The 23,802-nt window shown below is 49.2% G+C and overlaps 1 protein-coding gene and 1 long non-coding RNA gene across 18 annotated transcripts in view; one reads left to right on the plus strand and one right to left on the minus strand.

Moving 5' to 3' along the window:
* LOC105714590 (uncharacterized) overlaps positions 1–23,348 on the plus strand; it is a 50,465-nt gene extending 27,117 nt beyond the window's left edge. For 3 of the 13 annotated variants that reach the window (XR_010343305.1, XR_010343306.1, XR_010343295.1), the window contains 3 exons: positions 11,638–12,008; positions 12,559–12,668; positions 13,107–23,348. This is a non-coding gene — a long non-coding RNA (uncharacterized LOC105714590). Of the gene's footprint in view, positions 1–1,148; positions 1,370–1,966; positions 2,132–9,396; positions 9,583–11,637; positions 12,009–12,558; positions 12,669–13,106 lie in introns of all 13 variants that reach the window. The other 10 variants (XR_010343298.1, XR_010343301.1, XR_010343300.1 and 7 more) reach the window with 8 other exon arrangements.
* Positions 8,028–23,802, minus strand: part of LOC135275735 (developmentally-regulated GTP-binding protein 2-like) — a 46,342-nt gene continuing 30,567 nt past the window's right edge. For 2 of the 5 annotated variants that reach the window (XR_010343291.1, XR_010343292.1), the window contains 3 exons: positions 21,717–21,815; positions 9,503–9,556; positions 8,028–8,838 (listed from right to left, as the gene is read on the minus strand). Coding sequence is in view for 1 of the 5 variants with exons in the window: in XM_064378233.1 (XP_064234303.1) it covers positions 8,752–8,838; positions 9,503–9,556 (141 nt within the window). In the remaining 4 variants the exon portion in view is untranslated. The other 3 variants (XR_010343293.1, XM_064378233.1, XR_010343294.1) reach the window with 3 other exon arrangements.

Here is a 23,802-nt window from a genome sequence, read left to right on the forward strand (position 1 = left end):
TACTGCCATTTGATGCTAGCTGGCTGTTTTGCCCATTAGTTGGTGTAAATTTTTCATTGTGTTAATGCTCTTTGCTTTTTGATATATTTTTGGAAAAGCTGATATTGGTTGTTCCTTTATATGTATAGTGCTTCTTTCAGAAGCTCTTGTAAAGCAGGCCTGGTGGTGGTGAACTCTCTAAGTACTTGTTTGTTCGCAAAAGATTTAATTTTTCCTTCGCTTGTAAAGCTTAGTTTGGCTGGATATGAAATTCTGGGTTGAAAGTTCTTTTCTTTAAGGATGTTAAATATTGGTCCCCACTCTTTTCTGGCTTGTAGGGTTTCTGCTGAGAGATCTGCTGTAAGTCTGATAGGTTTCCCTTTATGGGTAACCTGATCTTTCTCTCTGGCTGCCCTTAGTATTTTCTCCTTCATTTCAACCCTAATAAATCTGGTGATTATGTGCCTTGGGGTTGGTCTTCTTGAAGAATATCTTTGTGGTGTTCTCTGTATTACCTGGAGTTGAATATTACCCTGCCTTCCCAGGTTGGGAGAGTTTTCCTGAATGATATCCTGAAGAGTATTTTCCAACTTAGATTCATTCTCTTTGTCACATTCAGGTACACCTATCAAACATAAATTAGGTCTTTTCACATAGTCCCATATTTCCTGGAGACTTTGCTCATTCCTTTTTATCCTTTTTTCTCCAATCTTGTCTTCTCATTTCATTTCACTAAGCTGGTCCTCGACATCTGTATCCTTTCTTCTGCTTGATCAATTCGACTGTTTAAACTTGTGCATACTTCGTGAAGTTCTCGTGTTGTGTTTTTCAGCTCCATCAATTCACTTATATTCCCTTCTAAATTGTCCATTCTCGTTAACATTTCATCAAACCTTTTTTCAAGGTTCTTAGTTTCTTTGCATTGAATTAGAACAAGTTCTTTTAATTCACAGAAGTTTCTCATCACCCACCTTTTGAAACCTGCTTCTGTTATTGGAACACGCTCGTTCTCCATTAAGCCTTGTTCCGTTACTGATGAGGAATTGAGATCCCCTGTAGAGGGAGAGTCGTTCTGATTTTGAGTATTCTCTGCCTTTTGAGGCTGGTTTCTTCCCTTCATTATATATTTATCCCTCTGTCGTCTTTGTAATTGCCGACTTTATAACTAGGTCTCTGAGAGGACGTCCAACTTGTTGATTCCCAGCGCTGAAATCTGAGCAATCCACTGCGCCGGCCAAAACAGCAGTGTTAAGATTGATGGTACTTTTCTGCCTGGGAATCTCCGGACTCTGCACCAAGAACTGCCGCGCTGAGGCGCCAGCAAAACCACCGCGCCAGCCACAAGAGTCATCCTGGCGACCCGTGGGGCTCCTCCGCTGGGAATCTTTTGGTCCGTGAGCAACAAATATTCATCTGAAAGTGTGGCGTCCTCTCGTTCTCTGCGCTTTCACTGGGAGCTACGAGCCCCAGCTGCTAGTGATCAGCCATCTTGGATCTCTCTCTTGGATGTAGTTTTTAAGTGGATTTTACGTAGACTTTCTTCCTGTCATCAGGAAGTTTATGCCCAGGTCAGGAAGGGACACAAGTGAGGATTATTTTGCCATAGTTAGAAATAATGCTAAGAGGGCCAGGTGCGGTGGCTCACACCTGTAATCCCAGCACTTTGGGAGGCCGAGGCAGGTGGATCACGAGGTCAAAAATTAGCTGAGCATGGTGGTGCATGCCTATAGTCCTAGCTACTCAGGAGGCTCAGGCAGGAGAATTGCTTGAACTCGGGAGGCAGAGGTTGCAGTGAGCCAAGATGGAGCCATTGTACTCCAGCCTGGGCGACAGAGCAAAAAAACTGTCACGAAGAAAAAAAGAAAGACAGGACTATGTTGGTCACAAGGCAGGCCCACTTGTGAGCATACTAAAACCACAGCATTGTACACTTTGGTGGGTTAATTGTATAGAGTACAGATTAAATGCTGATTTTTTTTTTTTAAAGGAAAGAAGGGAGGGAAGGAAGGAAGCAAGTAATCCACCCCTGGGAATCTCTCCTACATGTCCTTATGGGGAATGACACAAAAGGAGCTGCTTGTTGCCACAGTACACCATGGTGCGTTCCGGGATGGAGCATGGAACAAGGAATGTGGACGATCTCTGTGTCCTGGTAGGGAGCGATCTCCAGGACCTGCTAGTGCAGGAAGCAGGCTGCTGTCTACAGTGTTTCCTGAGGCCTTTCTGTAGGAAGTGTGTGTGTGTGTGTGTGTGTGTGTGTGTGTGTGTGTGGTAAGAATATAAGTTTGTGTTCTTGTATTTGCTTTTTTTTTTTTTTTTTTAAGACAGTCTCACTCTGCCAACCAGGCTAGAGAGCAGTGGTACAATCTCAGCTCACTGCAACATCCACCTCCTGGGTTCAAGCAGTTCTCCTGGCTCAGCTTCCCGAGTAGCTGGAATTACAGGCATGCACCACCAGGCCTGGCTAATTTTTGTATTTTTAGTAGAGATGGGGTTTTGCCATGTTGGCCAGGCTGGTCTTGAACTCCTGGCCTCAGGTGATGCGCCTACCTCATCCTCCCAAAGTGCTGGGATTACAGGTGTGTACCACCATGCTCAGCTTGTATTTCTTTTTATTTCCATATTAGAAATACTGCAGCCGGGAGCAGTGGCTCATGCTGTAATTCTAGCACTTTGAGAGGCTGAGGTGGGAGGAGCCCAGTAGTTTGAAACCAGCTTAGGCAATATAACGAGACCGTGTCCCTAAAAAACAAACAAACTAAAAAATTAGCAGGGAGTGTTGGCAAGCGCCTGTAGGCCCAGATACTCAAGAGGCTGAAGTGGGAGAATCACTTGAGCCAGGATTTGAGGCTTCAGTGAGCTGTGATCACGCCACTGCACTCCAGCCTCTGACAGAGCAAAACCCTGTGTCAAAAACAAACAAATAAAAGACATATAGCACCGGGTGCAGAGGCTCAAGCCTGTAATCCTAGCACTTTGGGAGGCTGAGGTGGGCAAATTGCCAGAGCTCAGGAGTTTCAGACCAGCCTGGGCAACACGGTGAAACCCCCTCTCTACTAAAATACAAAAAATTAGCCAGGCATGGTGGCGTGTGTCTGTAGTTCCAGCTACTCAGGAGGCTGAGCCAGAAGAATTGCTTGAACCCAGGAGGCGGAGGTTGTAGTGAGCTGAGGTTGTGCCACTGCACTCCAGCCCAGGTGACAGCGTGAGACTCCATCTAAAAAAAAAAAAAAAAAAATACAGCAAAAGCTATACAGGAAATTAATGAGAATGGTTATCTCCCTGTAAATCTTTCTATATTAATTTGATTTTTGATCCATATGAGTGCATTTCTGAGTCAAAAACCAAACAAAAATGTAACATTTAAAAGTATAAATGTGGGCTGGGCGTGGAGGCTCTCACCTGTAGTCCAAGCACTTTGGGAGGCCGAGGCAGGTGGATCACTTGAAGCTAGGAGCTCAAGACCAGCCTGGCCAACATGGCGAAACCCCATCTCTACTAAAAAATACAAAAATCAGCTGGGTGTGGTGGTGCACACCTGTAATCCCAGCTACAGGAGTGCACAGTGTGGTGGCTGAGGCAGGAGAATCACTTGAACCCGGGAGGTGGAGGTTTCAGGGAGCCGAGATTGCACCACTGTACTCTAGCCTGAGAGACAGAGCGAGACCCTGCCGCCACCCCCAAAAAACTGTAAATGTGAAAATGGAAAGAAAAGGAATTGGAGACAGTGAGTGGAAACACCACTTTAGACAGGCTCTCAGGAGGAATGTCAGGGCCCGAGATGTCACAGTTCCAACCCCACCCCCACGCCCAGTAACATTTGTTGAAAGTGAGGCAGAGAGAGGTCAGAGACTTGCTGGAGAAAAGTGGGGCAGGGCTGGCCCTTCAGAACCAGGAGCACCTCCCAGAGCCATACTTTCTGTCTGCCCCAAGTAGGGAGCCTTGTCTGTCTGTCCAGAAGAAAGGCCGAGAGGCCACCATTGTCTAGGGGCTTGCCCAAGTCACGCCTCAAACCCGCAGGCAGGCATCTTTCCCCTGCAAAACCCCATTGTCCAGATGAAGACCTGCCACTCAGAGAGGCAAGCCCAGCTCTAGCCCAGGGGATGAGGAGGCCCATGGCTCAGAGCTCTGGGTCGGGTCTCATTTCTCGCCTGGATCTGACCCATAGCAAGTCATGCAGCCTCGGCATTGGAGTCTCCTCATCCGTGAGTGTAGATACCTCCCCTACCAAGGCTGACCTGGGCATTACATGAAATAGTGGAGAGCCGGGCACAGTGGCTGGCCTGGGTAAGCAGCTGTTATGACTGCCAACATTGTTGCTACAGGCTGCTGCCTGTCTGCTCTGAGTGAGGTGGTCTGGGTGACTGCTGGCAGCAAGTCCTGCCCACCTGACCCCTCCTGGTCTCTGGGGCCCAGGCTCGACCTCAGGCCAGTAGTCACCTGAGGCTGCCCCTTCTCTGCTAGGTTCCAGGTCCTGCCTCCCTCTCAGGGTCCCTATCCTCTGTGCAGGCACAGAGCAGGTGTCAGGGCCCAAGTCTCTCATTCATTCATTCTTTAAATGTTAGCTGTGCATTAGTTGTGCATGTGTTATGTGCCAAGCACTGTGCAGGGCACTCAGGGTTGGCAGAGTGGAGTGGAACCCAACCTGATCTCTGCTCATGAAGTTCCCTGCATTATAGGGGACACAGACTTTGTTTTTTTTTTTTTTGAGACAGGGTCTTATTCCATCGCTTAGGCTGGAGTGCAGTAACATAATTACAGCTCACTGCAGCCTTGAGCTCTCAGGCTCAAGCAATCCTCCCACCTGCCCGAGCAGCTGAGACTGCAGGTGTGTGCCACCACCCCTGGCTATTGTTTTCAGTTTTTTTAGAGACAGGGTCCCACTAAGTTGCCCAGGCTGGTCTTGAACTCCTTGCCCCCAAGAACTACTCCTGCCTCAGCCTACCAGTGTTGGGATTACAGGTATGAACCACCATGCCCATCCTGGATGCAGGCTTTAAGCAAAGAGTCACACCAATAAGAAGAGCTGTGAAGCTCAGGGCATGACCCCAGATGGGCAAACACTGCATTGGAGGTCCAGGAAGATTCTCCTCACAAGGCAACCCTGAGCCAAGATCTGAAGGATAAGAGGGAGCTGATCACATGGAAGAGGGAACAGTATTCCCGGCAAGTGGAACAGCATGTGCAAAGGCCAGGTGGTAAGAGGGGCTTCAGGGACAGTCTATGGCTGGAGCAGAGTGATTGAGGGCATGTGAAATGAGAGGTGGCCAGGGTGGCAGGCAGGGACTAGCCCAATCGGCCATGGAAGGGATGGGACTTTGGTCACTGTTCCACATTTCCAGATGTTTACTGTGTGCCAGGCTTGGTGCTAAATGCTTTTCTGGAGTATCACACTAGATTCTCACATAGGTAGGACAGGAACTGTTCTTCACATTTTATAGATGAAGGGCTTGATCTCAGGTTAGATCCCTCAGCCGAGAGCCCACAGTGAGGAAGCAATGGGACCTGTGACGGCAAGGCCTGTGTTCAGAACTGCCAGGCCACACAGAACTCAACTCACTACAACCTCCTGAAGTGGGTGTGATGATTATTCCCACTTTGCAGAGGAGGACATGGGCCCAGAGAGCTTGTAGGTGGAGTTGAGCCTGGGCAGTCTGGCTCCAGAGTGTCCACAGTCTCAACCACTGGCTCACGTGGCTTCTTAGGAAGTAAGAGAAAAGGCAGCTCAGGCCGCCATGTGAAAAGAGTGGAGCGGGGACAGTGGCGTGGCTGGGACCATGCTGTGATGGAGTCCAGTGGACACATGCAGGATGAGGTGAAACAGGCTGGCCCTGGTGAGGGGCTAGATGGGGCTGGGATGAGGGGGTAGCCAGGTGAACTTGGGGTTGGGTTGGTACAGCTGGAGGGTGTGGGGAGTCTCTGAGGTGAGGCCGGGTGGTGTGGGAACGCCATGTTTGGTCTGGGACACGGCGGGTTTGGATGGCTATGGGACAGTGCAGTGGAGAGTCAAAAAGGCTGCTCGGACCCAGGTCTGGCGAGATGGAGGCTGGAGGTGGGGTGAGCTGTCTACGAGAAGGACAGAGTGGGAAGGAGAGGCTCTCGACGTGGCTTTCTTGCCAAAGGAGGGTTCTGAAACGAGAAACTGTGGAATCTAAGCTGGAGAGGAAGAAAGATGGAGAATGAGTGAATGCACAGGCATGGGACAGATTAATATTCATTTCTTTGGCTCCTTTGTACCTGAGTCTTCTAAAGCTGTGGCCAGATGACCCCCGGGAGGCTGCAGGGATGCCAGCTGGGAGCTGAGTGCAGCTCTGCTGCCTGGGCACGGCGGGTGAGGGTGCATACTCCTGCCTGTGATTGCCAGGGAGCGTGAGTGATGAGAACAAGGTGCTGACAGGGTGAGGCCCTGGAGCTCAACCAGGTTGGTGGGAGGGGTCTGGGACCTTTGAGGGGGTCTTAGGGAGCTCCCCCAACCCTAAAGTCACCACGAACTGCCACTTCACACTGACCTGGGCATACACAGCTGCATGATCTCTCGCTCACTCTCTCACATGCAAATGTAGACCGTACAACCATCCTGCCCACAGATCCAGAAAGCCCAGGACACAACAGAGCTGCAGTGCCTGCCTGACCCCCACACACCCTAGCCCAGGAACAAGCCTACCCACGGTGAGGAACATGTGGCCCAGTGGCAGGAGCCTCTCACCCAAGCCCTCACTGCCTGAGGACCCCCCAGCCTCTGGCCTCATTTTCCACCCTTTGTCAGCCAGCCTGGGGGACAGAACAGGCCTGGATCTAATCCAAGGCCTAGACTCAGCCTGACACCGTGTGAACTCAAGGCCTTCCCCACCTCACCTAGGGCCTGAGCCCTTGCCTGTAAAGTGGAAGTGGGAATGGCCACCACCCAGGTAGAAACCCTCACTTAGGGCCATGGCCAGGCATCAGGGCTGTTGGGAGAGGGCCCAAGGTAAGCCAAGGAGCCCTTGCCCGTCTTGGTATCCCACCATCACCAGGAGGGGGCTGTGTAGGCATCACACCCCTCACAGATGAACAAAGTGAGGCAGCGAAGGGCCTCCAGGTGAGTTAGGGGCAAGGCCCCAGCTCTGCTGCTGCCCCTGCAGCCTGGGATGGGAGGGTAGCTAGTGGCCAACCCCAAGGACTCCAGGCTAGGGTCCCCTTACCTGGGTCCCGTGGCCTGCTCCCAGCCTGCATGCCGCCTCATGGGGGTCCTCTGGCTGGCCCAGGAGCACGATTGGTCCAGCAGAGCAGCTTGGTGTTATGGGGAAGGGAGGCCCAGCCCACCAGGCTAACCACCTGGGGCCCCATGTATATTTAATGATGTCTATTATTCCTGCTTTGTCTCTGGAAAGGACTGAGCAGCTGACAGGGGAGCCACAAACAGCCCAGAAGCTGAGCCTGGGCCTGCTCCACATTCCAGCTGGGCCCGAGGCCCCTGGGAGCTCTCTACCTCTCCTGGCAGCCTCTCAGAACCTGCTGTATCCCTCCAAAAAGGCACACCTCCTCCAGGAAGCCTTCCCTGCTGCTCAGAGGTCTTACATCTAGACTCTGCATTCACAAACTGTGCAACCTACACCAGCTTCTGAGGGACAGCAGAATATTGTGGGGGGCCTGGCACTGTCCCTGGCACACAGTAGGCACTCATCAAGCCCCCGCCAGCCCCTCTGCTCCTGGCTTCTGAGGCAACAGGAAATGATAAGCCACCTTGTTCTCACTGGGGAGCCTCCCTGCCACCCAGATGGTCACAAGGGCCTCCTGGGATGCTGCCCACCTTGGCAGCCAGGCCCCTCTGGAGGGGCCAGTCTGGGCCTGACACCCATGACCAACGCCCTGGGAAGAGCCTGCCCGTGCCTGAGTGAGGAACCCTGCATTCTCCTTGCCACCCATGGCCTGGGGCTGCCCTGGGAATCCAGGCTCCACCCTCTCCAACTCCCAGGCCCACTGCTACCCTCAATGCCTGACCTGTGCCCACCTGACTCAAACTGGCTACTGTTCAGCAAGTTTACAAAGTGTTCTCAGTCTGGACAGGAACGGTTTTCAATCCTTTATTTCAGAAAGGAGAGCCAGGAGAACTGGGGACTTAGAAAACAGATTCTAAACTCAAAAGTCCCCAGCCCAGGTGTTCAGAGCCAGGGTCCGGGGGTTTTGTGCTGGGCAGGGGCTGCCCTGGGAGGGTGAGAGAGGGGGAGGCACTTTAGGACCTCTTAGGCTGTGGAAGGTGTCAGCTGGGCCTTTGAAGCCACTAACCTCTGCTTCCAATCCTGGAGAGCCCTGAGTGGAGGACCCAAGGGGGTTTCTTCCTAAAAGGGCCCCCACCCCGAGTGTCAGAGAAGCCAGCAGGAGCTGAGGGTGGGAGATGCTGTAACAGCAGCCACAGCCTCCAGGGACCCAGGCAGGCCCAGCTTCCCACCTGGCACTGAGCATGCCATCTGCTTTAGGCCCCGGCTGGCAGGCAGGTGGGCAGCTTGTTCCCTCAGCGCAGGGGCTGGGGGCACAGACGCAGGCCCAGCACTCCAAACTCAAAACCCCCATGAGAAGCCTCAGTCTTGTGGGAAATGCCTCCAGCTGAACCCCTCTGTCCCAACGCACTCTTCATCTGCCTACTGAAGAAACTTCTGGAAATAGCAGAGACTTGAGGGACCCCTTCTTGGGGTGTGTGTATTTGTATTTTTCCGTTTGGGTGTTTGTGTGTCCCAGTAGGACCGACGCCCCCAGGGAGATGGGGCAGGTGGGCGGGAGGCTTGGCAGGTGCCATTACTTCTTCACGATCTGGATGATGTCCTCATGCTCCATGGTGTGGGTCAGGCCCACCCGCTGCGGACTGTACTTGGTGCTGGTGCCCTGGGTGAGGAATGGGGGCAGAGGGGTCACCTCAGCTTGGACTGGCCAAGGCCAAGGTCAAGAAAGATATCCCCGGGGTGTGTGTCCTGGGGGTGAATGCTGACATAAGGTCGGGGCCCCAGGCAGCAGGATGTCTGCAGTGGTCTGACCATCCCTGACCTCAAAGGTGGGGGAGGGCCAGGCACAGTGACTAATGCCTGTAATCCCAGCACTTTTGGAGGCCAAGATGGAAGGATCATTTGAGCTCAGGAGTTCCAGACCAGCCTGGGCCAGATAGCAAGATCCCGTCTCCATGAAAACTGAGCCAAGCATGCTGGTGTGCGCCTGTAGTCCCAGCTACTTGTGACGCTGAGGTGGGAGGACTGCTTGAGCACAGGATGTCAAGGCTGCAGTGAGCCGTGACTGTGCCACTGCACTCCAGCCTGGGAGACAGAGCCAGACCCTGTCTCAAAAAAAAAGTAAAAAGAAAAGAAAAAGGGTGGGGAAGGCCCATGTCCAGCCTGGGTTGGCACGTACGTTCTATGGAGGACAGACACACAGTCATGCCAATCCCCACAGGAAGGACAGGAAGACCATGCAGAGGAATGTGAACGCCTTGCTCCATGCCTAACCCGGGGGCACTGCTGGGTCTGACCCCCTGCCTGCCTCCCACCCAGACACTTACCCACACCAGGGCATACTTGAACTGGCTGGCGAGTGACCGGTGGATGCGGTGGCACTGGAGGACACAAGAGAGACAGAGAGGTGAGGCTCCACCTAACCCTATCCCAAGCTCGGCTGCACTGTCTCTCACTCCTCCTGGCCCCACCTGTGGCCTGAAGCCTCCCACATATCACATCACCCCAACTCCCAGAGCAGCATACACCCTCCAGTGCTCCTTGGTAGGGATGAAGGTCCCAGGGGTCCCAGATGTCACGTGAAACTGGAAGGAGACCCTGGAGGGGCAGCCAGCATTTGCCCTGAGAGTGTGGACCTCTGGTTGCCACGCTGATGGTGGGACAGTGGAGGGCGGCAGGGAAGGGACTCTGCAACTGTGCGATGTGGCTCCTCCCCCCACATTCCCACAAGTCTTCCAGGCCCCAGTGGGAGACAAAAAAAAAAAATGGATTCAGTGATAGTCAGGTACACATGGCCCTTCCTGTCATCTCAGCTCCTACAATTCTGAGCATCTCTGAGGGGAAGGACTAGGTTTTAATCACCTTTCCATCTCCTTTGCCTAACACTGTAAAGTGGCAGCATCTCCAGCCTCCCTACGAGTTTCCTTGGGCCTTATAGGTAATATTCCACACAGCAGCCAGAGGGAACTTTCAAGACATAAGTCAGAATAGACTCTCCCCTGCTTAACACCCTGCGCCAGCTCCCACTGGCTTAGAACACAGGAGTCTTTCCCATGACCTGTGGCTCTGCATGATCAGCTCCGTCCTGTTCTATCACTGCACCCCAGCCACCGTCCCGTTGATCTCTAAACAGCCAAGTTTGTTCCTACCTCAGGACCTTTGCACTAGCTGCTCTTTCTGGCAGGAACACTCTTCCCCCAGATGTTTGCGTGACTGGTTCCTTCTTCTCATTCTGGTCTTAGGTCAAACGCCCCATCCTTATGGTGGTCTTCTGTATCATACCAGCTAAGCAGGCCCAATCCCCAGCCGCTCCCCACCCTCAATACCCTGCTGTATCACCCTGGTTTGTCTTCATAGCACATATTGCTGGCTGACATTATCTTATTTATTTGGTTTCTAGTTTCCAGACTGTCAACTAGAAGGTCAGATCGAAGGGCTGGGATATGGATTTTCTATGTGGCATTTTATTTAGTCCTGCCGAGGACTTTATGAGGGGGGCACCCCGTTTTACAGAGGGAAGGGGGCCTGCATGGCGCACAGCACTGAATGTGAGAGCCTAGAGTTCAGTCTGCCTCTCTCTGGTTCCAAAGCCTGTGACTGTCACTTCATACGCTCCCTAAGACGCATTCATACGCTCAGCTGAACGTTTATTGAGCACCTACTGTGTGCTAGGAGTACAGCAGCAAATGAAACAGGCAAAAATTCCTTACATTCTGTGGGGCTGACAAACCAAACTAGGAAGAGGCGTAGTGCCTCAGAGGAAATAAGCAGGGAAGCAGCCCAGGGAACACTGGGGAGTGTCATTTTAAGTAGGGTGGCCAGGGGAGGTGGAACTGGAAGGTGATGTTTGAGAATAAACCTGAGGCGGTGAGGAGGAGCCCTGTGGATACTGAAGGAAACACTCCGGGCTGTTCTGGAGGGGCAGCAGACACAAAGGCCCGGGGTGGGAGTTCACCTGGCATGTTTGAAGAACAGTGAGGGAACAACAGGCCCCAGGTGTGTTGAGTGGGTCGGTAGATATTTGGCATCCAAAAGTCCCAAGGTCAGACAGCCTGGGACATGCTTAGTTCAGCCAAGGGAGACAAGTCGCTTTACTCCAAGACTTCTCGGAGGCTTCAACGTGCTGCTGTGCTTCGGGACCCTTGAAGGTGGGGAGAAAAGAAAGGACGTAGCACTTCCCAAACGTATTCATCGCAGAGTTCACACTTCCTGGAGCATCTTTGGTGGGGGATGAGCTCTCAGCAGGAAATGGGAATGCTAAGTAAAGCTTTGGAGATGGTTACAGGGCCCACGCTAGAGCAGGTGCTGAGCAGGGGGTTAGAGTCTAAACCAGAGTCAAGCACAATCTAAGTATGACAGCTGGGGAGACAGATGGCTGGGGAAAGTCCACGTGACAGGGAAGCTCGTCCTAGGGGCTCGTCCCAGCCTGGACTTGACACGTTGGTTTCTGCTTCCACTTCAGCGTCAGAAGTGCTATCATGAAGATGTCTTTGGTGCTCTATTTCCCTACGAAGTGAAGAAGGACAAGGCGGCGGTGCAGCCCATCAGCCTGGAGATGTCAGCACTCTGACGGCCCACAGGAGGGGTTAAAGCTGCCGGCACAGAACTTAACCACAGCCAGATCTGCATTATCACAGGTCGTGGGTTCTGGGGGGATGGAGGAAAGTGATAGCCCCAAGTCTCATGTCTTATTTCCTCACCTCGTTCCCCATCAAGCCCTTTACTTGACCTCCTACCAAGTAGCACCCTGGATTGGTCGGAGCCTCGTCTCTCAAGCTGGGGCCTCCCTGGTCCCTTGGAGATGAAATCTTCAATGCTAGGCCTGTCAAATGGGTAAGGATGGAACCTGCCGCTGAGTGCACCACTGCAAGTGACCACCAGGAGGTGCTGTGGCACCACTGTATTTAACTGCCCTGTGTACAGTTATTTATGCCTCTGTATTTAAAAAACTAACACCCCAGTCTGTTCCCAGTAGCCACTTGGGCCTTCCCTGTATGATTCCTTGATGGAGATATTTACATGAATTGCATTTTATTTTAATCACTCTGTATGTGTGTGTGGCTGTTTTGTAGGGAAAGCTCCCCTCAGAGTAGGGGGCTGTGGCCTGGACAGATCCCCCATGAAGGGACACCCCAGGCAGGCCATGGCTCCTCTGAAGTAGCTGCCATGTGGGAGGGCAGCAGATGGAGCTTTGTGCTGGTCCAAAGACCTGTAGTCAGGTGGGGGGCGTGGGCCTGCCTCCCACACACAGGATCTGATGCAGGGTGTGGCGAGGGTGGGATTCTCGCATTAGGCCAGCGCTTCAGGGAAGGCCTGGAGCTTCTTGGACAGTGTCTTTTTTTTTTTTTTTTTTTTTTGACACGGAGTCCACTCTGTCTCCCAGGCTGGAGTGCAATGGTGTGATCTCGGCTCACTGCAACCTCTGCCTCCTGGCTTCAAGCAATTCTTCTACCTTAGCCTCCTGAGTAGCTGGGACTCCAGGCATGCACCACGGTACCCGGCTAATTTTTGTAACAGAGATGGGGTTTCACCTTGTTAGCCAGGCTGATCTCGAACTCCTGACCTCGTGATCCACCTGCCTCAGCCTCCCAGAGTGCTGGGATTACAGGTGTGAGCCTGGCCACTGTCTTAGAAAGCATTTTGCTCTGGGGCCATGCGTCTCATGTGTTTGGACAGTACAGGTGTGATCTGGGGAAGGCAGCGTGTGCAGGTGTGTGTGGCCACAGCATACTCATCCAAGGAACTGGGGTCCCTCCTGGGTTTGGAGCCGGCCAGGGAAGGTTTCTTAAGAGACTGAGCCCCGTTAACTTCTGTCAGAACCAAGGAAGGAGCTCAGAGGGGGCCGCTGGGGACCTGGCAACACGTGGCTCCCAGCTGGGGTTTGGCCTCTGCCTCCTGGGCACCCTGGCTAACTTCACCCTACCCCTTCAGCAGCGTCTCAGGTGGCAGAAGAAGGTGCGGTGCCAGCCTCAGGTTCTGGAAAACTCCGTGCCCTGCACAACGGCTGTGCATCTCAGAACCACGGCCAGGAGTCTGCTCCCAGACCAGGGCGTCTCAGCTTTAATGTGCGTACCTCATTGGGGGTCTTGTGAAAACGGAGATTCTGATTGTGCAGGTCGGCGGTGGTGAGGGGGATGTGTCATGTTTCCAGCAAGCTCCTGGGTGCTGCGGGTGCCCTGCTCTGAGGACGACATTGGGGCCTGAGGAGCTGGATTCTTGCTGGGTCGAGCAGGGTGTGTTGGCATCACGTGGACACAGAGCTGGGCTGCCTGGCAGTGCTGCAGTGGCTGGTAGAACCCCACACAGAGACACAGAGACACTCTTCCCACGCAAGCCCTGACCTCTAATGCCGGGGAGACCCACAGTGGAACACACACCCAGACGGTGCTTCGGGTCGGCTTCTCCTGACCTCCCACCCCCAAGACACCTCCTCCCACTGAGACGCCAGGTATGAGGAGCCAGCTCTGGCCCTGCTGCAGCCCTCACAGGCTCCGCCCCAGTCCCTCTCCCATCTCGGAGGCATGGGGCTGTTTCCTGGGGTCCCCCATTACCAACTCCCTGTGTCCGAGACTCCTGCCCAAAAGCCTGGAGCCCCAGCCTGCTTCTCCAACACCCTTGTGGGATTTGTGAGGGAGCCTGAGAGGAGGGGTAGAGGTCAGGCCCCCCTGCCCAAAGGGAGCCCACGCTCTCCCCTCCCACTCCTCTCAGCAGGCTCCCTGCCCGATTCCACAGACTCAGAAATGTCTCCAAATGAATGAAAGAAGCCACAGGTCATCCCACATGAATGTGCCAACAAGCATTTTCATTTATTTAAGGACACTGGGAAAGGAGCCACTCCCCTAAAGAGAATATACTGGTCAGTTGGTGGGGGCCAGTGGGTTGCCATCAGGCTAGCTTTCCTGGAAAGGGTGAAGGGTTGGTGCAAAATGCAAGGTGAGAGTGAAGTTAAAGGTCATAGAGGGCCAGGTGTGGTGGCTCATGCCTGTAATCCCAACACTTTCGGAGGCCGAGGCAGGTGAATCACCTGAGGTCAGGAGTTCAAGACCAGTCTGACCAACATAGCAAAACTCTGTCTCCACTAAGAAATACAAAAATTAGCTGGGCGTGGTGGTGGGCACCTGTAATCCCAGCTACTTGGGAGGCTGAGGCAGGATAATCACTTGAACCCCGGAGGCAGAGGTTGCAGTGAACCAAGATTGCACCATTGCACTCCAGCCTGGGATACAGAGCAAGACTCCGTCTCAAAAAAAAAAAAAAAGTGGGGGCTGAGGAGGTCAGCTCCCACCAGGAGTGGACAGCTGGTGGCTTGGGACTAGGGTGGAGCTGCATCGGGGATGGTACAGGACTCCCCATGGGCTTCATCTTCACTGCCTACTCCCCTGCTCTCCCTGGCTGTGCCGGCCTCCTAGGATGGTAGGATTCGGGCAGCTGGAGCCCCAGGTGCTCCCCCGGCTGAGGAAGGCAATCCCGGTCAGCTGCCTTCTCCGTTCCGGGTGGCTGTAGCCAGAAGCAGGACCAGACAAGGACATGGCCTCTGCATTAAAGCCCAGGTCCCAGGCAGGGTTGGAAAGGCTGGGGCTGGGCAGTGGGGATGATAAGACCCAGACCCACACCCCAGCCCCTGTCCCCAGGGCCAGGGAGCTGCCTATGTCTGCACGTGGGTCAGCTGGACGTCGTCCCCCACTTACAGTCTATTGATGGCGTGCAGGTTCCTCAGGTGATGGTAGTATTCAAACAGGTGCTGACCACCTTGAGGCCACTTTGAGGCAGTGACCTTCACACAAGATCCACAACTGTGCAGAGATCATGCCGCCTGCACTACACTTGGGAAGTCCTCCACCCTCACTGCCTCCTCCTGCCTCCCTCCCTCCTTCCCTCCTCAGACGTTAATAAGCCCCTCACCCGCACTCTGTCCCCACTGAGCGACCAGCTCTTCACTAAACAGGCTGTGCGGGCTCCTTCCCCTGTACTGTTCCCTGACCTAGAATACTGTTCCACCCCATCAAAGACGGGAGTGCTGGCTGTGCTGTCTGTATCCCTCGGACCCAGCACACAGGAGGGCTCTGTGCCTGGGTTCCTAACTTGTCTTTTCCACCCCATTGCCTCCTCCACAAGGCAGTCAGGTACAAATATGAAAACCTCATCCCCTTAGCAACAGCTAACACTCCTGTCACACACACCATGTGCCAGGCACTGTCGGGCACAGTGGGCTTCAGCTGCCCGAATCCTACCATGTTACAGATACTCTCACTCCATTCTTACAGCTCTAGAGATTCATATTATTAGTTCTGGTTTGTAGACGAGGAAACTGAAGTACAGAGAAGTTAAGTCACTTGCCCAAGGTCACACAGCTACCTACAAATCAAAGAATGTTGCTTCCCAGCTTGAAACACTCCTATGGCTTTTCACTGTGCTAAGATCCAAGCTCCCTTCCATGGCAGCAAAGCCCTATGTCAGTCACATCCAACTCTGATTGCAGAGTATAATCACTTAAGGAATATTTTAAAACTACAAATGCCTAGGCTGACTGCCTCATTGGCCTGGGCCAGGGCCCCAGCGCTGATTTTTCCTTTGTAAGCCCTCTGGGTGATTTGAATGTGTAGTCAGGGCAGCGCCAGCCTGCTGTTCCTGGACAGGCCACACCTGTGCCTCTGCACGTTGGCCCTCGCTGCCCCTCCCAGCCTCGCTCTGTCCCATCGCTCTGTTTTGCTTTCTGTGTGGCACCGTCGTTATCTGCAACAATCTGTTCATGCTTTAGTTTCCTTGTTCCTTCCCCACCTGCAGGAAATTGTAAACTCCCTGCGGGCAGGACCCTGTCTGTCAGCTTCATGACTGTACCCCCAGCATGTGGGGTGCTTCTTGCTAAGAAACTGGCTAAAGGCTCAGGCCTGTAATCCCAGCACTGTGGGAGGCTGAGGCAGGAGGATCATTTGAGGCCATGAGATCAAAACCACCCTGGTCAACATAGTGAGACCCCCTTTACAAAATAATTTAAAAATTGGCCAGGTGTGGTAGTACTTGTCTGTAGTCCCAGCTACCCAGAAGGCTGAGGATCACTGAGCCCGGGAGTTCAAGGTAGCAGTGAGCCATGATCATGCCACTGGCTCCAGCTTGGGCAACTGAGTGAGACCCTGCCTCAGCCTCCCAAAGCACTGGGATTACAGGCATGAGCCACTGTACCCGGCCTGGGTATGTTCATTTTAAACCTATGCCAGAAACTGCCAAATTGCTTTCAGAAAAAGGTGTTTATAGCCCCACTAACACTAGTGTCAGTTTTCCTGTGCCTTGCCCAAGTATGCATATTGTTAAAAGCAATGCTGTGTCAATTCACTAGATAAAAGGTGTAGTGCCTCCTAATTGTTTTATTTGATTACTAGTGTAATCAAATACTAGTGAGTATGATATCTTTTCACGTTGGTCATTTCACATTTGTTCCTTTGTGGATTGTCTGTCATGTCCTTTGATCATTTTTCTTTTGGGACATTTCTTACTAGTTTGTAAGAGCTCTTGATATTTTAGTGATGGTAATCTTTTAGCTGTCATGCATGCTACAAATCTTTTTTCTGTTTGTTTGCCTTTATATTTTGTTTTTGGAGTGTTTCAATGTATAGGAATTAAATTGTGTTAAATGTTTTGATTTCTACTTTTGCAAATGTACTTCAAAAGACTCTACTTCAAGATCAAGTGTTGCCCGTATTTTCTTTTCGTTCTATTTAAAACCTTCTGGTTTATATGCCTTTGTTGTTAACTTCCAGTTTGACTCGCAAATGTATATAGTTGAATTTAGTGGAAATTTAATTATTTACTACTTCTTTTACAGCAAAGATTTGTGGAGAAGACGGACAGGTAGATCCCAACTGTTTCGTTTTGGCACAGTCCATAGTCTTTAGTGCAATGGAACAAGAGTAAGTTAGTTTGTTTTTTCACATTATGTATCCTAGGGAATTTGGGTCCATTGTTAGGAATGGGCTTCACTCAGCTTAAAAACAAAGTATTTTTGAGGATTTAAGTATTCTGAACATTTACAAGATCATATCAAGCATACTCTATCTTGGTTAATAGTCTCTTTTAAATATAAGTTATGTGAACTCTTAATTTTCATTTTCAGTGTTAATACTTCCTAAGTTAAAAGAATTTGTTTTTAGTTCTAAAATCATTTGGGGGGTGATTAAGGCTGTCGTGATTATGACTGTTAGAATTGGTTTATTTAAATAATACATGTCTTCAGATGACTCTCCTAATTTGTTAGTTCAGGCTTCAAGCTAAATGGATGCCATATAACTAAATCCACATAGATTTGTTGAAATGCCTCCAGAGGTGTTTTAGATTTATTACTGCTGTGTGCCCTCAAAAAAAAATCTGTGTCACATTCTTTCATTTAACATTTATCAAAAGAGTGCTCTGTGTAAGACTTGGTTAGGTATAGTACCTGCCTTGAAGTTACAGCCTAATAAAAGATATGGGGCATGTTCTTTGGTTATTGTAATATGAAGTGGCATGTGTTAAATGTCAGGGGAGAACTACAAAGTCATAAAAAGGTGGCAGAGATTACGTACAGGTAAAGGAATTAGGAATGACACCATGGGGAAGTGAGGTAGTGTTGACCTAGGCCTTTAAGATACAATAGGGACCACCATGACTGGCAAATTTTTTATTATTTTTATTTTTGTTCGAGATGGGGTTTCACCATGTTGCTCGGGCTGGTCTCAGACTCCTGGGCTCAAGTGATCCACATGCCTGGCCTGCCAAAGTGCTGGGATTACAGGTGTCCACCACTGTGCCTGGGCCACTGTGATTAACGTTGCCTTCCAGCTCATCTTTGGAGCAACATGCCTCATAAGAGTTGTCAATACTTGCTGGTTCCGCTCCTCCTATTCTTAATACTATCCTATTAAGACTCCTCCACTTAAGTTTTGCACATAACGGCCCACTGTAATTAAGATAACCAGTGCACAATGGGTTACCCAATCCATTCAATTCCTAGCGTTCGTCTTACTTACCTCAGCGTCATTTCCTCCCAGAAACATTTTTCTTACCTGGTACCCTGAAGAAAACTACTTCTTGATACACCATTGTCATAAGAGGGCCTAAGTCTCCTTTGCTAGTTCTTCCTCATCTGCCAGAATGTCAGGGCACGCCCCAGGACTCAGTCCTTAGACCTCATTCTGCCTCCTACACTCACTCCTACGGTAATGTTATCCAGCCTTGCAGCTCTAAATCCATCCATATGCTAATGACTTCCAAACATGTGTCTCCAACCCGGACCTCCGTCATAAAATCCTAATATAGGTGTCCAATTGCCTACTTGACATTCACCATTTGGATATCTAAATCAAACTCCTGACTTTCCTCATAAGCCATTACCCCCACAGTCTTTCTCATCTTATAAATGACAACCCCATAATTCCAGGTATTCAGTGTTTTAAAAAATGGAGTCATATAGCCAGGTGTCATGGCTAACGCCTGTAATCCCAACACTTTGGGAGGCTGAGGCAGGTGGATCATGAGGTCAGGAGATCAAGAGACCAGCCTGGCCAACATGGTAAAACCCTGTGTCTACTAAAATACAAAAAAAAAAATTAGCTTGGCATGGTGGTACACACCTGTAGTCCCAGCTACTTGGGAGGCTGAGGCAGGGGAATCACTTGGACCTAGGAGGCAGAGGTTGCAGTGAGTCAAGACGGCACCAATGCACTCCAGCCTGGGTGACAGAGAGAGACTCCGTCTCAAAAAGAAAAAAAAAAAAAAAAACGGAGTCATGCTTTATTCCTTTCCCCCTCATACCACTTACTTCCAAACCATCAGCAAATTCTGTCAGCCGTACCTTCAAAGTGTTTTAAAATTCTACTACTTTAAAGATTTGTGAAAGATGAAGGAGGTAATGAAAGTATAGATTTTGGATCACTCTAAATCCTCACATAAAGACAGTAATTACGTAGCAATGCCAAAAACCCAAGGGTAACTTTTTTTTTTTGAGATAGACTCTGTTGCCAGGTGTCAGGCTGGAGTGCAGTGGCTCAATCTCAGCTCACTGCAACCTCCGCCTCCCGGGTTCAAGCAGTTCTCCTGCCTCAGCCTCCTGAGTAGCTGGGACTACAGATGCTCGCCACCATGCCCAGCTAATTTTTATATTTTAGTAGAGACGGGGTTTCACTATGTTGGCCAGGATGGTCATGATCGCTTCACCTCGTGATCCACCCGCCTCAGCCTCCCTAAGTGCTGGGATTACAGGTGTGAGCCACCGTGCCTGGCCTAAGGGTAACATTTAAAACAAGACTATGCAAGTCAGAACACAATAAGAGCTAAAGTGAAGGCTCCTTTGAAAAAAACTCACTTGAAGTACAGCTATTTTAAAATAGTCCAACTGTAAGAGGCAAGAAATAATTTGGACAGGATTAAGAGTGAGGCTCAAAGAGGAAAAATGACTTGCCTAAAGCCATATAGGTAATTAACATTCTAAAATATATACTGATAGACACTGGGATAGAGGTTTCCTCAAATCCCTTGATCAAAAATGGTATCAATTTGATCCTTCAAAAGACTTTTCCTTTGATTCCTGAAATCCTTGCTCATGTAGGAAAAAAATGAAGGAAAAAAAAAAAGAACAAAAGACTTTTCCTTCATGGGATTACACCATTAATTTGATTAAGTTTAAGTAAAGGAAAGAGACATGCAGTATGGTTTCATTTTTAAGTGTTTCATTTGACTGGAAACTCCTTCCTTTTCATCCCCACATCAGTCAGGTTATTAACTGGTACAGACTCCCCTCAAAAAAATCACTAGCCAACGAATTTCTCAAATAGGCAAATTCTAATCAGTCAGAACGTCCCTGATGTATTACTAGGAAAAGCTGGTCTAGGGAAGATGACAGCAAATTCCCACATAAAAATAGACCAACAATAGAAAACTCAATCTCATGATTATATCCGTCAGCAATACGCAGTGAAACAGTATCTCTAAAATACAAGCAGATAGGTATAAGTCACCACCAGCCACCGAACCTATGTTATAACTGTTACAGGTATCTGTCTGAAAGAAAGAAAAGGAAAACGGAGACAACATGAGACAGACCCCAGAATAGCTAACTGGAAGGTATAATGGGCCAATTTAAGAACCACAGCTGAGACTACCAGGGCTCCTGCTGTCTCCAGCAATGAGTGAGTGCAAAGTACCCACAGTAAGGACTGAAGAAGCCCCACACTGGGATAGATCTGCTACAGGTGCAACAACATGTTTTATTTAATAAATCACAAATACCAATTTTTTTGAAGAATAAAAATACAAAATCATAGGACTTATGAGAATGTAATATTTATTGAATATTCAATAAATGTATTTATTTATTGAGAATGTAATATTTATTCATTTTATCTGTGAATATAGGTTCACCTAAGGTTTTCCTGATAAAACACAGTAAAAGCTTTCAAACTATTTTACTATAACCTATACAGAAATGTATTTGTTGAATCAGCATACACATGCATACATGTATATATAATGGAAACATTTTTCTGAAATATTTGTCCTTACTACTCTGAGCCACTTTGATTTGTTCTAAGTTTTTTTTTGGCCGTGGGTGAGGGTGTAAGAGAAGGCTGGTCCCTACCTACAGTATGAAAACACTGCCAACAACACAGCAGTTAAGGTATGTGAGGGTCTAGTTTCAAATCCTGACTCTGTCATATCTGAGCTGTTACTTTGGATAAAGTTAAAATGAGTTTATCCACAGAAAGTGCTTGGAATATTGTCTGGGACACGGTGAGTGTTCAATAAATGTGTGCTATTTATTGTTCTTGCTGTCATTGCTATTCAGGTCAAAGTCTAAGACTTTGGGTCCAACATATAAGAGAAACTTTTTTTTCTTAAAGCTAGGAAGTTAGCAAATTGCCTTTATTAAGAAGAATCAAGTTACATGAAATTGGGAGTGGACATGAGGCTGGCCTCCTCCTCGCACCTCCAGCTGTGCCAAATGACGCTGCATGTGGCACAATCTACTGGCAAAAAATGGTGGGTCACAGGCCATGTGATGGCTCCGGCTAATGAAGGTGGACATCTAGGGCGCCCCAGGGAGGCCAGGCCACTGAGGAGTGGGATGAAGCCCTGAGATGGAGAGGCCAGCATCAAGACACCTGTCTGGCCACCCAGTCACCCACCTGCCATGAAGACTCTTGAGTTGCAACCCTGATGCCTGGAGACTTTGGGACTGTCCTTTAGCCTCACTGGGCTTCCAATCCCGAAGTTTCCATCCCGCCCGCCTGGCGCACATAGCCACCCGCCGGGCCAGCTCCTCACTGGTGCCAGGCCAGAACACCCACTACACTGCAGTCCACCTGGCCCAGGCGAAGACCCTGGCACCGACTGCAGCCGAGAAACTTTTAAAGTGAGCGATAATCTGATATAAAAAAATTCAGAAAACAAATTCGGAAGGGAACTATTAAATTCCATGTTGAGAAAAAATCATCTTAGTCAATAACCAAAATGGTCAGTTTTGTGAATTTTTTGCTGTTTTGTTTTTTTGCCATAGCTTCAAGCACTGCTTACCTATGATGTCATTTCTCATTGCTTCTGTAATTGGTATTGGTTTAGCAGCATCTGGAGATACATATTTGGTAAAAGTATTCACTGCATCTTGTTCTATACCTGCAAGGGAAGAAGAGAATTTCAAAAATCAAAAAGCAACTTAGACTCCAGTCATGAACTATATTCATGAATAGCAGGGCTTAGATCACTGTGAATTCCTATTGCAAAATGAGCTTCCATCACAAATGTGCTTTTTCATTGTTTGGTTTGTGGAAGAGGAGAGTTATAGGGGGTGTTCAAAGCTATGGAAAATGAATATTATCAAACAACTACGCACGAATTTCAAAGTACTTTTACACCAAAATAAACTCATATTAACCTGTTATAATATATCTGAACAGGATCTACTTTGGGGCATTAAGAAGGATAAAGCATTAGTTTGAAGACAGCCCTTAACGGAGCAATATGAATGCTGCTAAAATTGAAGTAAGAATAAACATCAAATCTATGGTGAAGCTTGGATGAATAAATGATAAAATTATTGATGCCTTACCAAAAGTTTATGAGGATAATGCCCCAGAGAAATAAGCAGCTTACAAACGGATAACGTGTTTTAAGAGGGATGAGACATATGAAGTCGGCAGCAGCACACCATCCACATCAATTTATGACTAAAGAAATGGATCTTGTTTGTGTCCTATTTGAAGTGGATCAACAATTAACAGCAGAAACAGACAACACCACAGACATCTCCACTGGTTCAGTTTACACAATTCTGATTGAAAAATTTAAAGTTGAGCAAATTTCCACTGGATGGGTGCCAAAACCATTGCATCCAGATCAGCCACAGATAAGAGCAGAGCTTTCAATGGAAATTTTAAACAAGTGGGATCAAGATCCTGAAGCATCTCTTTGAAGAATTGTAACAGGAAACGAAACAGCTCTACCACACAATCCTGAAGACAAAGCACAACCAAAGCAATGGCTACCGAGAGGTGGAAGAGGTCCAGTCATCAAAGCAAAAGTAGACTTGTCAAGAACAAAGTCAGGACAACAGATTTTTAGGATGCTCAAGGTATTTTGCCTGTTGACTTTCTGGAGGAACAAAGAATGATAAAATGTGCTTGTTATGAGAGTGTTTTGAGAAAGGCAGCCAAAGCTTTAGAAAACCCAGAAAAGCTTCAGAGAATCCTCCTCCTCCACAGCAAAGCTCCTGCTCATTCTGCTCATCAAACAAAATTCTGTGACAGTTTCAATGGGAAATCATTAGGCTTTATAGTTCTGATTTGGCTTCTGACCTCTTTTTGTTTCCTAATCTTAAAAAATCTTTAGCCACTGCACTGCTAGCCTTCAAAAAAAAAAAAGAAAGAAATCTTTAGCTGGGTATGGTGGCTTATGCTGTAATCCCAGCACTTTGGGAGGCAATCCCAGCACTTGAACATGAGGTCACGAGTTCAAGACCAGCCTGGCCAACATGGCAAAACCACATCTCTACTAAAAATACAAAAATCAGCCAGGCGTGGTGGTGGGCACCTGTAATCCCAGCTGCTGGGGAGGCTGAGGTAGGAGAATCACTTGAACTCAGGAGCCAGATGTTGCAGTGAGCCAAGATTGTGCTACTGCACTCCAGCCTGGCAAACAGACTCAGTCTCCCCCTAAAAAACATCTTTATAGTGTATCCATTTTTCTTCAGCTAGTAATGTAAAAAAGACTGCATTCATGAGGTTAGGTGTTCAAGACCATCCTGGCCAACATGGTAAAACCCTGTCTCTACTAAAAATACAAAATTAGCTGCTCGGGAAGCTGAGACAGGAGAATTGCTTAAACCAGGGAGTCAGACATTGCACTGAACTGAGATCACGCCACTGCACTCCAATCTGGCCACAAAGAGACTCTGTCTCAAAAAAAAAAAAGACTACACTAACATGGTTAAATTCCCAGGAGCCTAAGGCTATTAGAGATAAATGATTAGTATCATTGCTTATAAAAGTATCTTGAGGCTGGGCGTGGTGGCTCATGCCTGTAATTCCAGCATTTTGGGAGGTCAAGGAGGACGGATCACAAGGTCAGGAAATTGAGACCATCCTGGCTAACACAAAGAAATCCA

This window comes from Aotus nancymaae, unplaced genomic scaffold, assembly GCF_030222135.1.
Source record: "Aotus nancymaae isolate 86718 unplaced genomic scaffold, 86718_ANA_hifiasm-v0.15.2.pri h1tg000018l, whole genome shotgun sequence".
NCBI classification, from domain to species: domain Eukaryota; kingdom Metazoa; phylum Chordata; class Mammalia; order Primates; family Aotidae; genus Aotus; species Aotus nancymaae.